This window comes from Balearica regulorum, chromosome 2 (assembly GCF_011004875.1).
Source record: "Balearica regulorum gibbericeps isolate bBalReg1 chromosome 2, bBalReg1.pri, whole genome shotgun sequence".
NCBI classification, from domain to species: Eukaryota; Metazoa; Chordata; class Aves; order Gruiformes; family Gruidae; genus Balearica; species Balearica regulorum.
The window spans coordinates 165,141,275-165,156,694 of NC_046185.1; the positions used below are offsets into that span (position 1 = coordinate 165,141,275).

Below are 15,420 nucleotides of genomic sequence, written 5' to 3' on the forward strand. Positions count from 1 at the left end.
AGTAACGAACTGAATTAAAAGTTCCTGTTATTATCACATCATTCTGAGCTGTCTCTGGAGGGCTGAGAAGGACTCCTGGTGACACAAAGGAGAGATATTATTCAGGGCCTAATTATAACCAACACGCGTAGATTTTCCATGGCAGCCTTGGCCCAGTCAGAAAGCCCAACATGGTATAGTATAACAAAGAAACAGACCATAAGCATTTCCACTTAAGCCCTCTGACTCACAGGCGTCTCTTGACAATGGACATTCATAAATAATTTCTTCCCATGGTGCTTGCTCCGAGACCTGCTGTTTCGCATGCTTTCCCTGTCTCCTTTGGAACAGGTTGCACCCATTGGGAGTAATCAAATAAGCATGGGCAGAGGAGAGGGTGTTTGTCTTTGCAAGACAGGTGTTGGGCAAGTAACAGAGCTTGAACCATCCTCAAGTGAACAACCACCCAAGGTCCAGGCTTGGTCTTCAGCTCTGAGTCCCAACTCATGAGGTAATCACAGCCTTATGGAAGAGGACAAATGCCCTTCCCAACACCACTCAGGACCTCCAAGGGATGGCAATGAGCGGGACAAGTGCCAGAGAGTTCCACGGATCAGGTGTCACTGACGGACATGGGGACTGAGTCACTGACAGGAAAGATGGTGAGTTAAAGGAGAGGTCCAGAAAAGGGAAACCAGCAAACCAAATTAAAGCTGAGAGTCTTCAAGACAGGTATGAAACACAGACCATTCCTGCTCTTTTGGATTTCTAATTTATTTTGCTGCCGGTCAAAAATATCTACTTTGCCACAGTGGTAAAGCCTTTTACATCTCAGAGGTAATTTACAGGTGCTGCCTGGGTTGCAAACTGCCTGCTGTAACCAAATGGGAGAACAGCTTGAAAATGTAGAGCTTCCTTTGTGAAAATATGCATGTCAAATTTTTGTCACCATTCTGAAGAACTTGATCTGACCTCCACCAGCTTTGAGGAACCTTCTGAAGGCAAGTCCATCCACCCAGCCACAGCAAACCCTGGACCTGGTAGAGTTCTGGGAGCGCACAAAGACTATAGGCTGTCCAGCAACATGTTGGGAAAAGGCTGAAGAAGCCTGGCAAGAAAAAGGCTGCTGGTACAGGAAAGCTGAGATGGACTGTTATTAGAGTTGGAGAAGGTCCCCAAGGGATCCAAGGCAGCCTGACACACTCAGCTTGCATTGAGGAGTTTCCTCTACTTCTGCTTAAATGGCATGTGTGTGCCAGTTCAAGTAAACCCCGTGGTGAGTATAAAGGAGGATAAATGGGGCTTTAGCAGTCCCTGATCCAGAGGATGGTAACGGATCTGTTTGTTAGATTACTATAAAACCAGGACAGATGGGAGCTTTAGAGATCTCGTTCATCCCAGCTGCCCCACAACAAGCCAGTTCTACATCATCCATCCCCGACTGACGCCTGTTTACTGCCCTTCCTAAATGCCCCCGCGGTGAAACTCTCTCCTCAGATCATCTATCTGAGTGCTTAACCCCCTGTACAGCTGGAGGGCTTTTGTTCGTGTCTAATCACACTGTTTGCAGCAGTTTGGTGGCAGAAGTTTCGTTCACTCTCCCACACCAATTCGCAAGTGCATTGCCTGTCTCCTTGCAGGCATGCCCACCTCAGTGAGAAACATAAGCACCCACCTTTGACGGTGACGAGCACGGAGCTGTATGTCTCGCCTGCCAGGTTGGAGGCCGTGCAAGTGTACAGCCCGTTGTCTATCTGCTTGCAGAAGAGGATCTTCAGCACAAAGTTCTCCTGATCATCCTCATAGATGACATGTCGCCGTCCTTCCAAAATGACCTCATTGTCCTTCTTCCACACGATCTCTGGCTTGGGCTCGCCCGTCACGTAGCAGCTCAGCTTGGCGTGCTTCCCCTCCGTCACGCTGCACATGCGTGTCAGCGCCCCAAAAGTTGCATTGCGGGCCCCTTTGGTGGTAAGTCCAGCCACCCTCTCATAATCCCGGGAGCGGGCGTAGCCGATGCCAGACAACCCTTCTGCTGTGGAGTAAGACTGGGTAGATGATGAATCAAGAGCGCCATAGGAGATGTCCATCTTCCTGATCTCCTCCCGCCTCTTTTGCAAGTGAGACAACAAGGATGCCGTCTTGCCACAGCTGGTATCGAAGTGGCTGCTGCTGCCCGGGTTGGAAGAGCCCTGCGTTTCCACCACCAGCGCGGCTGAAGCGCTGGCAGAGCCGATGGGATTCTCTGCCCGGCAGGTGTAGGTGCCGCTGTCCCCCAGCCGGGCACACTGGATGGTGAGAGCATTCGACTCCCCGGCAGACTCTATTTGGAAGCGGCCGGCATCAGCCCGGTTCCGCAGGTGTCTCCCATCCTTCTCCCAGTTCACCGAGAGGGGGGGGCTACCTTGGACTTTGCATTTGAACATGGCATCTTCTCCCAATGTTACTTTGATGGAGGAGGGTTTCTGGATGAAGTATGGGGCTGACTCCGTTACTGTGGTCTCCTCTCCAACTTTGATGCTGACCGCTGCAAAAGCTTCCCCGATGGTGTTCTTGGCCCGGCAGATGTATTGGCCACTGTCCTCCAGGCTCAGATCATAGATTGTTAGCCGATAGAGATCCCCATCTTCTGTGGTTTTAAACCTTCCGCCAGACTGGACTGGAAGTTTATCTTTTTCCCAGCTCACAACTGGGATGGGGTTTCCAATGATCTGGCAGCTCAAGGTGGCATCCTTCCCCACAGACACCATAAATGCCTTAGGACGGGTCAAGAACCGGGGGACTCCACTGAACGAGCTGTAATCCATCTTGGTTTCCTAAAGGGTGAGGAAAAAAAAAATTGTCAAGAGAGAGCAGATTAGATGGTGCAGGCAAAGAATTGCTGCACTTCCATGGTATCAGGACATTTGTCATCTAGAACAGTTTAGTTGGGGCACGTTTTCATTGTCCTTATCATGATGGGGGAGAAGGCCTTGGAAATCTTTCTTAGATTTGAGCTCAATAAGCTGCTGACGGAGAAGGTAGTTCGCTTCCCCACAGGAGTCACTGGGTGAAATACAAGTCTTCGGGCAGTTCGTACAGAAAGAACATGATGGTCCCTTTCAGCTTTGGCACTAGGCAAGTGACCTGCACTAACGCTATATAACACGTGGGCTAGTTCTGAGGCTACAAACAAATGGACATTAAATTCTGAGAGATGTGTCTACCCATCAAGATACCTTGTCCATCATGCTCATCTCCATTTTCATTTTCATCTCTCTTTTTCTATCTCATTGCCCTTGCTCTTTTTAATTTTTTTAATGTCTCCTTGCCCCTTTTTTTTGGGCCTTATTTTTGCTTCTTTTTATTTATCTATTTATTTATTTTTAATTCTGCTTTTACAACATGCTTCATCTCTCTTCTTGCCCCTCTCTGGTCATTACCCATCCCTTCATCTTGTTCTCTGAACCACATTCACACAGACCTTATGGCAAACCCCTCTCCTGTGGGGGCCAGCCTTTAGGAGGACACAGAGGTATGCCTGTCATATTACTGACAATATTTCTCTTTATTATTTTCAGCTTCCATTCAACACAACCACTGAGATACAGCTACTTCGGTGGCAATGGCAGCCAACGAGTATCTATGGCTTCTATACAGCCTTATCTGGATGGTGTAGGGCCAGACACAGCTGCAGTGAGGATGGGTGTCTGTGCACATCTATGGCTTGGTGTACACACATCACATATACACAGGAGCGTAAAGCCACGTGACGGAACCACCATGGGGAATGCACGCAGCAATCCAGACGGTGCCAGACTTCTCCAAAAAAAAACCCCACGTGGCTTAGGGCTTACAGGAAAGATGTCTCATCGCCCACGTATTCTCAGCTGCTCTCAGAGGGAGCTGTGCACCAGCCTGCAGCTGTTTGACGACACAGACCAGCCAAGGGGTCGGGGCTTACGCAGTATTCAAAACTAAAGCTTATGGCAATACTGGTGCCACTGTGTCCCGAGAAAGTCAAAAGCAATCAGTGACACTAACCTTTGGAGCCATGTTCACTCACACACAGAGCCTACCCATCCCTGTGCAGCTGGAGAGCAATGCAACAGAGACCACCACCTTCAGGGTCCCCCTAAAGTCCACATAACACAAAAACTTTTCTTGCTTCTTCACTGGTCCTTACATGAACTCCTGGATGTCCTTTCCCTTCTCCTAGATTGAGTCTACTTCTAATCCTCCAAGAAGCCCTTTTCCATGCATTGGCTAGCATTTACTTTGATAAGTATAGCACAGCTAAAAGCCTGGTCTTGACCCCATTAGCACCAGTAACCCTTCACCAGCTGACACTCCCTGGGAGCAGGATTGGATCTGACAATTGTGCTCTGTAAGCAAACCAAGCTCTGAGCCTCTTTGGAAGTCCTACTCAGAAGAGTTGAACGCACCATTTCTCTCCAAGCTACTCCATCTCTTTGGCCCCATGGTGCCAGGCACTCCTGTCTTAGCAAGCTCATACAGCTCCTGTCTGAGCTATATACACAGTCTCTGCTCAGGGGCAATTGCAGTGCTGCTCTCACATCTGTGCTTTTTCACCTTCAAAGTGCCACACAAAGCAAAACGACCAGGGCACCGTGTGTTGTAACTCAGAAAGGAAATAATAACCAGTCACCGTGACAGAAATATCCTTCTTAATCCTACAGCAGTTTGGCTTCCCCGCTGGCCACACATCCACCCACTCTCTCACCCAATGGCAGATGCTCTCACAATCTCCCCCCCCACCACCACCTCCAGCAGAAATCACTAGAAGCAGGCCAAAAACCTGCTTTCATTTCTTGAGTCACCATTTGGGCAGAGGTTTCATTATTTTTTCCATCCTCCTCCAGCTCCTGTTGCAGTGCATTAACGTTAACGTGCAAATCACTGGTGGCACCAGGGAGCGGGCGTTGGATCGACCTGCTGCATGACCTTGGGGAAATTGCTTATTTTCCCTGTGTCTCCCATTTCTTCTTCATATCAAGACGGGCATGGTCTCACAAATAATTATGTGCACAGTGTTTATATGACAATGCACTTGCTGGAGTATATGACAAATCGTACATAGAAATTAATAACAGATTACAATTTTTCATTCTATTTACTCTGCTGGGGATTGAAAGACACAAATCGACATTAAAACTAAATACTGGGGAAGTGGTGGCACAAAAATACAAAATGGTATTCATTAAAATCATTATTACCATTGAAGACGGTATAGCTGAGCTGACCTTTAAACTTCATTTGGGTCACAGATGTAAGGCAGAAAGAAACATAGTCTTCTTTCTATATTTTACAGGAAAAATACACTACATCTTATCCTATCGTGTCTCTCTCCCTCCAAAGAACATACAAAACTCTTCTGAAGCAAAGACTTTTTCCTTTAGAGGAAATTGATCCTTTCTAAATTAATTCAACTTTGGCTGCTTTTGTTTCCTAGTACCAAGCAAATTTCATTATTCCACGAAAAATCTATAGAAATTAAAGAAAATGCTTTCAAAACTTAAACTTGAAAAAAATGTTCTAGTGTTCTGAGTAAACACTAAGAGGTCAAAGAATGATTGCCTTGCAGTCATTAGCGCTAAGACAAACTGACTTTCTGTAGAGTGGTCACCTTCATTACTAGTTGCAATGAATATACAGAACTATTTTTTCCCTTGGTCTCAAACTGGTCTAGAAATCTGTGAACTAGTTTGCACTTCTTGGTCTCTCTTACTACCTTCAACCTCTGTCCTCACTTGAGCTTTAAAACGTATTTTCCATTAACACTTGCAAAGCTGCAAGCAGAGAAGCTGCATGAATGGTTAGAAGATGCAGATACAAGCCTTGGGCTTGAGCCAAAGTACACTGAAGTCAGTGGAAATTTCCGCTCAAGTCAACTGATTGACAATCAGAGTCTTCTGCTAATTTGGGGAAGGACCATGTCAATGTTCAGGGGGGGATTCTGGGATTCAAGTTCATCCCTGGAGAATCCAGCAGTAACATTCACTACATTAACTTAGAATTAACAATCAAAACACAGACCCATAGCTCATGTCCTGACATTCCCAGTCATCAGCCCGAGTTTCAGGCTGCACTGTGTCATCAAAGCACTTGGATCCATCTTCAGAAGACATTGCCATGTCTCATCCTTCCCAGCTGCCTAGCTGTTTCTGACAGATGTGTCACTCTGACTCACTTCCAGCTTCAAATCCATAGCATCAAAAAGAGCAAAAAAACAAAGTCACTTCACTTCCCCTTCCAAGTGGGCTCTGCACAACATGGAGAAGTGCCCAGAGCACAGAGGTGGCTACAGACACAAGAGGTGCCTGCTTGGGAGCAGCCAGTGACCTCTCAGCAAACAGTGGCTTCCTCCAAACCACCTGAGTGCAGTCTTCCTCGCCTGGTCCCCAGGAGATGTATCCACACCTGGAACAGAGCTCTGCTCTGTGGGAGCATGGTGGATGCTCTCCAAGCTTGGCTCTTACAAGGGTGGGAGCAGGAATGCTGCTCACTTCCTAAATCTCTTGTGCATCCTCCTCCCCTGCCCTCCTGTGCTAAACAGTGCCCAAACATGCCCCAGCTGCTCACTGGTACCTCTGATATAGTCAAGAACATTTAAAACACAGGGAAGCTGCTGCATCAGGTGCCTGTTGCTCATGCTCCTGAACCAGACTGGTGCAGCAAATCCATCCAAGACTCTTCTTCCCAGTGCCCACAGCCTCAAGGTCCAGCCTCCCTCTCCCATTGCTCCAAAACGCTTGCCCGATAGTTTGCAACTCACTTCTCTCCATCAGGTACAAGTCACTGTGTCCACAGACCTCCTAGTGCAAGGTGAAGATCTCATGTCCCGTGCTATAGTCTAGACTGCACCTTGTTCTCTAGCGGCTTTCACCACGTACCCTCACACTCAACATTTCTTCTGCCATTACGAATGGCCAGGATGCCAGAGGAAGATCCAGGGATCAGTGAAAACAGTGTGTGCTCATTGGTATGATTTTAATTTCTAACATGGTAGGAGAGCAAAACAGAGTTTATTTCTTGCTCTGCCACTGGCTTACTCATATAATCATGAGAAAGTCACTCAAATTCTTGTATCTCCAGTCCCTGTCTGAAAAAAGGGGGTAAGCCCCTTGTCTTATGGGTGTTGAGAGCATGAAATCCAGTAACAGGCATGAAATCCTAACGTGCAGCAAGGATGAAGCTGCAATAGTTATCTGACACTCAGACAGATCAAACCATTTAGATAGGCTGCACTAGATAAACTACATTTTATAAGTTTAAATGGGATAAAATGCATTGCATTTGATTAGGCTGATAAATAGATCTAGGAGTTACAGAGAGAGAGATGTTGTGGACATACAGAAAGGACAAGATGTAATATTTCTACAGTGTAACTTGTAAATCAATTTATTAAACAATTACATTAATTTAGGTTCTTTATATGTATATTCAAACTTAAAAGAGGGGGAAAAAAAAAAAAAGTAACACTCTGCAAGTGCCAGGACATCTCCCTTGGAAGTGACAGGACTGACAACAGAGCCTGAATAAACCTAGCCAATGCAAATGCCCTTTCCAATTAATCTCAGACATTTACCAGTGTCATATTTCTCCTTGTAATCCCTCTGTGATTAATCATTTGCAGCAGAGATCACATTCCCATCTGGGTATTTCTGAGCACGCTGAAGGCAAAATAGCATCACTTGTAATTTTACTTATGTCTTTATTCATTCAAATTTTCACTGGTTTATGTTTGAGGGAAAGAGGCACAACTCATAGAATGATAGGATCACAGAATGGTTTGGGTTGGAAGGGACCTCAAAGCCCATCTAGTTCCAACCCCCTGCCATGGGCAGGGACACCCTCCACTAGCCCAGGTTGCCCAAAGCCCCATCCAACCTGGCCTTGACCACTGCCAGGGAGCCAGGGGCAGCCCCAGCTTCTCGGGGCAACCTGTGCCAGGGCCTCAGCACCCTCACAGGGAAGGATTGCTGCCTCCCATCCCATCTCCATCTCCCCTCCTGCAGCTTCAGGCCATTCCCCTTGGCCTGTCCCTCCCTGCCCTTGGCACCAGCCCCTCTCCAGCTTTCCTGGAGCCCCTGCAGGGACTGGAAGGGGCTCCAAGGTCTCCCTGCAGCCTTCTCTTCTCCAGGCTGAACCAGCCCAACTCTCTCAGCTTGAGGTCTCCAGAGCAGAGGTGCTCCAGCCCTCGCAGCATCTCCGTGGCCTCCTCTGGACTCGCCCCAACAGCTCCGTGTCCTTCTTGTCCTGGGCCCCCCCGAGCTGGACACAGCACTGCAGGGGGGGTCTCCCCAGAGCGGAGCAGAGGGGCAGAATCCCCTCCCTCGATCTGCTGCTCACGCTGCTGGACATGCAGCCCAGGACATGGTTGGCTTTCTGGACTGTGAGGACACATTGCTGGGTCATGTGGAGCTTTTCATCCACCAACACCCACAAGTCCTTCTCCTCAGGGCTGCTCTCCATCCATTCTCCCCCCCAGCCTGTATTTGTACTTGGGATTGCCCCAACCCAAGTGCATAAACCTGTCAGATAATGGAAATAAATCAAATCACTGCCCAGGAGCTAACACATGGCCATACAGCCAGTCAAGGCCTCCTACTCACTCTCTTCACTGCTTTCTGTCCCTGCCCTACACTTGCTTCCCAACGGACAAGTGAGAAGTGAGCAAGCCCCTGGCAGTGGGAACAACCTCAGGCTACTCCAGCTCCCGCTGGAGTAATCTGAGGTGGTGCTCATCTGGAGATGGAGAGTCCTGATGGAGAGTCCTGGTGGTGGTGCCATCACTCTCTTGACCTCCTGTGATTCACTGTGCTGTGCTGGCTGATGAGTTGGTTTCAGGTTGCTTCATCAATGTTGATCTGCATCTGGAAAGCCTTCAACAACCTCTGAGCGCGTCCCACATCATGGCATACTACCCCTGAACAGTCAGCAGCCTGTGATGGTGCCCTTTGGTGTGAGAGAGGACAGGGGCGGTAGCCTATTCTCTGTCCAAGCCTTTCAATTCAATGGTTAGAAAGGGAACCCTGTCCACCATGACCCTAGGGAAAGAAGAAAAAGCACCATGCAATCCACCTCAAATATTTTAATATTCCCAAGACAAACATGGCCACAGCACACCTGCATAATTGAAGACTTTGAGGATGTAAATCACACAGAATCAAAGAATCACAGAACGGTAAGGGTTGGAAGGGACCTCTGGAGATCCTGTGGTCCAACCCCCCCTGCTAGAGCAGGATCACCTCAAGCAGGTTGCACAGGATCGTGTCCAGGTGGGTTTTGAATCTCTCCAGGGAAGGAGACTCCACAACGTCTCTGGGCAGCCTGTCCCAGTGCTCGGTCACCCTCAAAGTGAAGAAGTTTCTCCTCATGTTGAGATGGAACTTCCTGAGTTCCAGTTTGTGCTCGTTGTCCCTTGTCCTGTTACTGGGCACCATTGAGAAGAGTCTGTGCCCTCTTGACATCCACCCTTTAGATATTTATAAGCGCTGATAAGATTCCCTCTCAGTCTTCTCTTCTCCAGGCTGACCAGCCCCAGGTCTCTCAGCCTTTCCTCATACAAGAGATGCTCCAGGCCCCTCATTATCCTCGCAGTCCTCTGGACTCTCCCCAGTAGTTCCCTGTCTCTCTTGAACTGGGGAGCCAGAACTGGACACACAGCTCCAGATGCAGCCTCACCAGGGCAGAGCAGAGGGGGAGGAGAACCTCCCTGGACCTGCTGGCCATGCTCTTCTGAATGCACCCCAGGACACCGTTGGCCTTCTTGGCCACGAGGGCACACTGCTGCTCATGGAGAGCTTGCTGTCCACCAGGACTCCCAGGTCCTTCTCCGCAGCGCTGCTTCCCAGCAGGTGACCCCCACCCTGTCCTGGTGCTGGGGTTGTTCCTCCCTGGGTGCAGGACCCTACACTTGCCTGTGTTGAATCTCATTGGGTTCCTCTCTGCCCAGCTCTCCAGCCTGTCCAGATCTCATTGAATGGCAGCGCAGCCTCCTGGTGTGTCAGCCATTCCTCCCAGTTTGGTATCGTCAGCAAATGTGCTGAGAGTGCACTCTGTCCCCTCGTTCAGGTCATTGATGAATATGTTGAATAAGACTGGACCCAGCACTGACCCTTGGGACACACCACTAGCTACAGGTCTCCACGTAGACTCTGCGCTGCTGATCACAACCCTCTGGGCTCTGCCACTCAGCCAGTTCTCTACTCACCTCGCTGACCCCTCATCCAACCCACACTTCCTAAGCTTGTCTATGAGGATGTTGTGGGACACAGGTGAGGACAGACACTAAACCTAAGAGACCACTGAAGCCCAAATACAGATCAGGAGCACAGAGGTTCTCTCTGACATCACGTTAAGACTCATCACGTGCCAGCTTGCTAATTTTCTCAAGCCCCTTTTACCTTTTCTTTGCACAAGCAGCAACCTGTTGATCTGGGGTCTTTTTCTTGCTGTTAGAGTTCATATTTCCTGGACTTTCTCCATAACGATGTCAACTGCTAAGCCTTGTGCTCCATCCTCCCCTGATGAGAAAGGTAAGATTCACAGGGAACCTCCCATCTCTGGGTCCCCAGCTTTCAAAGAATACCATTAAAATAGACGTTCCAGATAAAAATCAAGGCAGTGCTGGTATTACTCTAGTTTACATGACCTATCTGCCTGTGTTGTTCCATCTAAAACCATCAGGAAATGGCATCTGTGGGTGGGAAGGGAAGTTGGTGGGTCATAAAGTGGGAAGTGCAGATTTCCTTTGGTGTTTAAAGTTCTTCTGAGGGAAAACAGCAGTACCCCAGCTGCCCTATTACTTCTAACAGCCTCCCAGGGAATGGACAACTTTGAAATAGCACAAGTATTCACTGTCAGCTGTGAGCTTAGTGACATCAGATGGGCACAGATGGACGCCTACGAGCCATTACAGCAGACAGGGTGCTTTAAGGGTGAAATGCACACCAGCACACCCAGTGCTACATGCCCACTGCGTCTCTAAATCAGGTGTAAGTAGAGATTTGCGCTGATGCACTAATCCAAGATGGTAGAATTTATCTGATGCCCGTTTCATCAGAGCAGGAACAGTATCTGTCACTGAGGAGCTGGACTCGGAGCTTAGCTTGGGCTACTCTAAATTCCACTTCAGTGAGGGACAACTGATTTTGGCTTGTTCAAAGGTCATTTGATGAACAGATGGAAGAGCTTTCCGTGGTGGTTTGGAGGATCAGTATCCATGCACTGTAGGAGATGTCAGACACAGAGTACCTGCAATTAACTAAGCCTATTGCAATAAGTTTCTAACTCAATTCAGGGTAAGGCTTGTTTGCATTCCCTGTCATCTATTGCCTCCATCGTACACCAAAGTCCACAGGAGACGTCATGGGAAATTTCACAGCAGGCCAGTGGCTAATGTGGTGTTAGACTTGGTGAGCAGCCCTCAGCAAAACGATGGCTAAGCTCAAGGCAAGACGATCTTACATTTCTGACCTTCAGGGTAGGGCTAAATATGTACCGACTGCCTAGGAAGGGACCTGCATCACCTCACACCGCCAGTATTAATCCTTTATCAATAACCTGAACGTTTCCGATGACTGGCAGCAAACCAAAGTGTCAAACAAGCCATTAGAAAATTCCAACAAGAAACAAGAACGAATCACGGGGTTTGTGCAGGCTACCAGGCAAGGCAGTCAGATCACCTTCCAGTCACATAAACAAGCATACTTAGTTACACTTCATGTAAAACATGGGAGATTGAAAACACTTAGATGACTTATATGGTTAAAGCATATATTCTCTTTCCTCTTTCACAGAGAGACAGACCTATTGCTTATAAAGCTCATCCCTCTTTTAACCATATGTCCAGCAATCACCTTCCATCAACACACCAATAGCTTCAAGAAGATCCATGCAAGGAAGGGACTTCTTCCTACTTGGTCTTTGCTGCTGCATAGGGGCTTCACTTCGGATTCCCCCCTTGATGGAGCCACAGAACAACCCCAGAAATTTCCAGACAACTAAAACTGCTCAGATCAGCCCCTCAAGACTCCATGGCAGCATCTTTTCCCTTTTATTTTTCTGAGCCTAAAGTCAGCCGGGCTGCTCTGTAGTAAAAAAAACACTACAGCACAAGGGAGGTCACAGGCATACAGCCATGCTCATTCCTGCTCCGTGCGGGTGAGAAGGCAGGAGACAAATGGAGAGAAAAGACAAAAATTCTGGGTTTGCCACCTTGGGGACAGAAAAAAGGAGCCATGTAAATTCTAGCAATTTCATCACAAATTTCACCCAACTGGATTTTGCTTTACACACAGAGAAGCGGCTATGGCAGCATCCCAGCTGTAGTCGGATAACAAAGATCGACAGCTTGAGCCAGGTGAGCTTTAAAGGTTCAGAGAAAACAGTGGATTCGCACTGATTTATTTTACTTCACTGGTCTCACGAAGGCTGGAGTTTTGCACGCCTGAAGTCGGCAGCCCTGTGTTGCAGCTGCCCTAATGCACGTTTCCTCTCCATGTGCACACACGCGTAAGCGCACGTACCTCTCTCTCCCTTGCACAAATAAAACCAGCTCCTACCTGAACCAAATAATCCCAACTTTTCCATGCTTTGATTAACAGAAAAATAAACTTATATAATATATAATATAAGCTTTTATTAAGCTAGAAACACTGCCTCCAGTTTTAGCACATGTGATTTCCTACGCGAGGGAGTTGCAGGATCTCAGCTCCCACAGGGACAAAGAATTCCCTTGGTGACAATTAGCAGCGAGGCTCCGACCTAAGCCCTTGTATTTTAACAAGTGGACGTCATTGTCATTACAGCCACTCCACCCCATCGAGCTGTAGGGCCGAAAATAGCCTCAGCTGTCGAGCTCCGTCTCTCTCCATCTCTCGTCAGAGCCATTTGTAGAAATGCGGGGGGGGGGGGGGGGGTTGCGGTGTGACTTGATATTGATGCCGGAGAGAAGCTCAGAGGGGAAAAAAGCCCTTGCTAAAGAGAAGAGCAGCACTGATATTATTCCCTGGAAATAAAACTTTTAAAAACACTCCTTGCTTCCATCTCTCCAGAGGAACGGTACTTTTTTGCAGGGTCTCCATGCACGCTGCTATCTCCAATTTGGGGATAAAGTGTATCAAGTAGAATCAACAGCTTTAAACCTGATTTTCCTCTCTCCTCTCCTCTGAAAGTTGATCTTTGCTCTTTTGGTAAAATTGCCAGAAGTAATTAAGCAAAGCAATCCACATCAGACCAGAAGAAGGATGGATTTACTCTCTCTCTACCTTCAGCTCCATCTTCAAAAATGTCTCATAAAGCTAGGCTTACTCCAGCATAGTGACATTGACAGAGAAATAACCTCACCCCCCCTCAGCTACGAACAGCATTCCCCACTTTCTGCTGGATACCCGTGTCCCCAAGTCCGCTTCTCTTTAGCTGAAGCTGCAGGTCTTACCTGGAGTCTTGTCAGAGTCTGGGGAGAAGCAAAGCTCTGAGCAGGGTGAGAAAACAGCTGATTCCTACTGAGATGACAGAAGGGGGCAGGGGGAAAAGAAGAACAGAGGACATGGGGAGACCATGTTGGTTTTGGTTCCCCGCTCCCTTTCCCCTCCAGGAAAATAAAACAGAAACCCCAGCGATGGCAGGGACGTGCAGCAGAAGGTCCCCCCCAAGTCCCCCGGCGGGTGGCTTTGCTGCTCGGGGTTAGGCTGTGCCGCCCCACCTCCCCACCCCTCCTCTGGGTTGTCCTCCTCCAGTCAAATTGCTGACGTGCTTTGCTTTCCCTCTGCAGCCCAGCTCCAAAATAGCTCTGGGTGTCATTTACCGGGGAGATTAGGTTTCCTGCAGGAGAGAGGCGAAAGGGCATCGTTTCAGGGACTCGCCGGGATGGTCCGGCAACAGCCGGGGTGGGGGCAAAAACCGTCAGAGAGGTGTGTGTTCAGTGGTGTGGGGGACAGGCTGGGTCAAAACTGCTCCTCAAGAGTCCATCCCGAAGCCAAGTGATAAATGTGACGTGGGGACCCAGGAACAGGCAGCTGCCAGCTTATCAGCGTTGCGCACGAGACAGGAATTCGTTTCCAAAAGCATCAGATCAATAGTAGGTTTTATTTATAACCTCCCAGGCAAGAGTTGTGACAACGGCAAATAAACAGCAAGTTAATAAACCTAAGCGTATCTCTCCCTTTCTTAACCTGAGAGTAGCTCTCCCTAACTTTTGGCAGTATAAATCTGAAGCATCTACAAAAATGCCGTGAGTTGCAGGTACATCACCTCTCAGAGGCTCAAGATCATATCTTCTAAGTTAACCAGTAAAATTGCTATTTTTTTAACAATTTCCTGAACACGGAGTTCACACCAACTCTTATCAGCAATCAAAGTATTTTGAATTTAAAAGTCACTTCTGGAAGTGATGGAAGAGCTAGAACAAAGTCCAGCAAACTCCCCCACAACCACGTTACCTCTGCCTGGCTCTCAGGCAGAACTTACGAGATACGCTTATTTTTGGCAGTAAACAAAGCAGATAACGTGCTGCAGAGTCTGAGGGCGTGGATCAGCTAAGGGCACAACGGTATGATGGCCTCACTCACTTCTCAGGGCACAAAAACACCAGCAGGGGAGGAAAACGGTGGTTTATTCGGGATTTGGAAAGCAGGGGGTGAAAAGAGTCAGAGGGACCAAAGACAGGGAACCGTGGTAGCTGCAGTGTCCCGCGTTATCAGGGCAGAGGAACGGCTGTTTCTGCCTTGCACGCAGCAGGAATCTCAACTCTTGAGGCCTCTAAGTCCTGCTTTGGGTTCACAGGATATTTGGCTACTGAAAACTAAAACGTGGAAGACATCCAGTGTGACCGGAGTGCTACTGGGATCTCCTTGAAAGCAGAGCTCAAGGAGAAGGTGACAAGGCTGAAAAGCAGTGAGATCAGGAGAACGCCATTAACTCAGTGCAATGAGATGACCAAGGACAAGGATGCTGGTCAGCAGGACAGACTGAAGCTGTCCTAAGGCTGGTTTCTCTACAGGGAAGAAGCTGGACACTGGTTTGGTCTAGAAGCAGACCACGCTTCATCCCCTGCAGTGACCTGCTGAGAGTAGGGCTGTCACCTGCTGGGGAACTGACTCAGGGATGGAAGAGAAAAAGCCACAGCAAGAGTAAGATACACCATCATCTTCCAAAGGGGGAACAGAAAGGGTAGTGTTGACTAGTGACCCTCTGATGAGGGAGATGGAAGGAACCACAAGCGATATGCTGCCCACTGGTGACCAAGTCTCAGGCACTGCAGAAAGGTGGCATGCTACTGCCTCGTGCTCCCCATCCCTTCTGAGTCAGGATACTGCCAGAATTTACTCAGAGTGGGTCAAAACCAAACACAAATTTAAGGACTGAAGGGAAAAAAGGTACCTAGATCTCAGGTGACATCTGAACTGTCTGTGCATCAGCTGAATAACTTTATCC

At 48.3% G+C, this 15,420-nt stretch overlaps 1 protein-coding gene across 1 annotated transcript in view; it reads right to left on the minus strand.

Annotated features, from left to right (window-relative positions):
• The window catches only part of OBSCN (obscurin, cytoskeletal calmodulin and titin-interacting RhoGEF), a 197,712-nt gene extending 183,945 nt beyond the window's left edge, over positions 1–13,767 (minus strand). Inside the window, exons 1-2 of the mRNA XM_075746848.1 lie at positions 13,424–13,767; positions 1,655–2,795 (exon numbers count right to left, since the gene is read on the minus strand). Of these exons, the coding sequence (XP_075602963.1) occupies positions 1,655–2,786 (1,132 nt within the window). The 5' untranslated portion in view covers positions 2,787–2,795; positions 13,424–13,767. The remainder of the gene's footprint in view (positions 1–1,654; positions 2,796–13,423) is intronic.
• Positions 13,768–15,420: the final 1,653 nt, after the last annotated feature.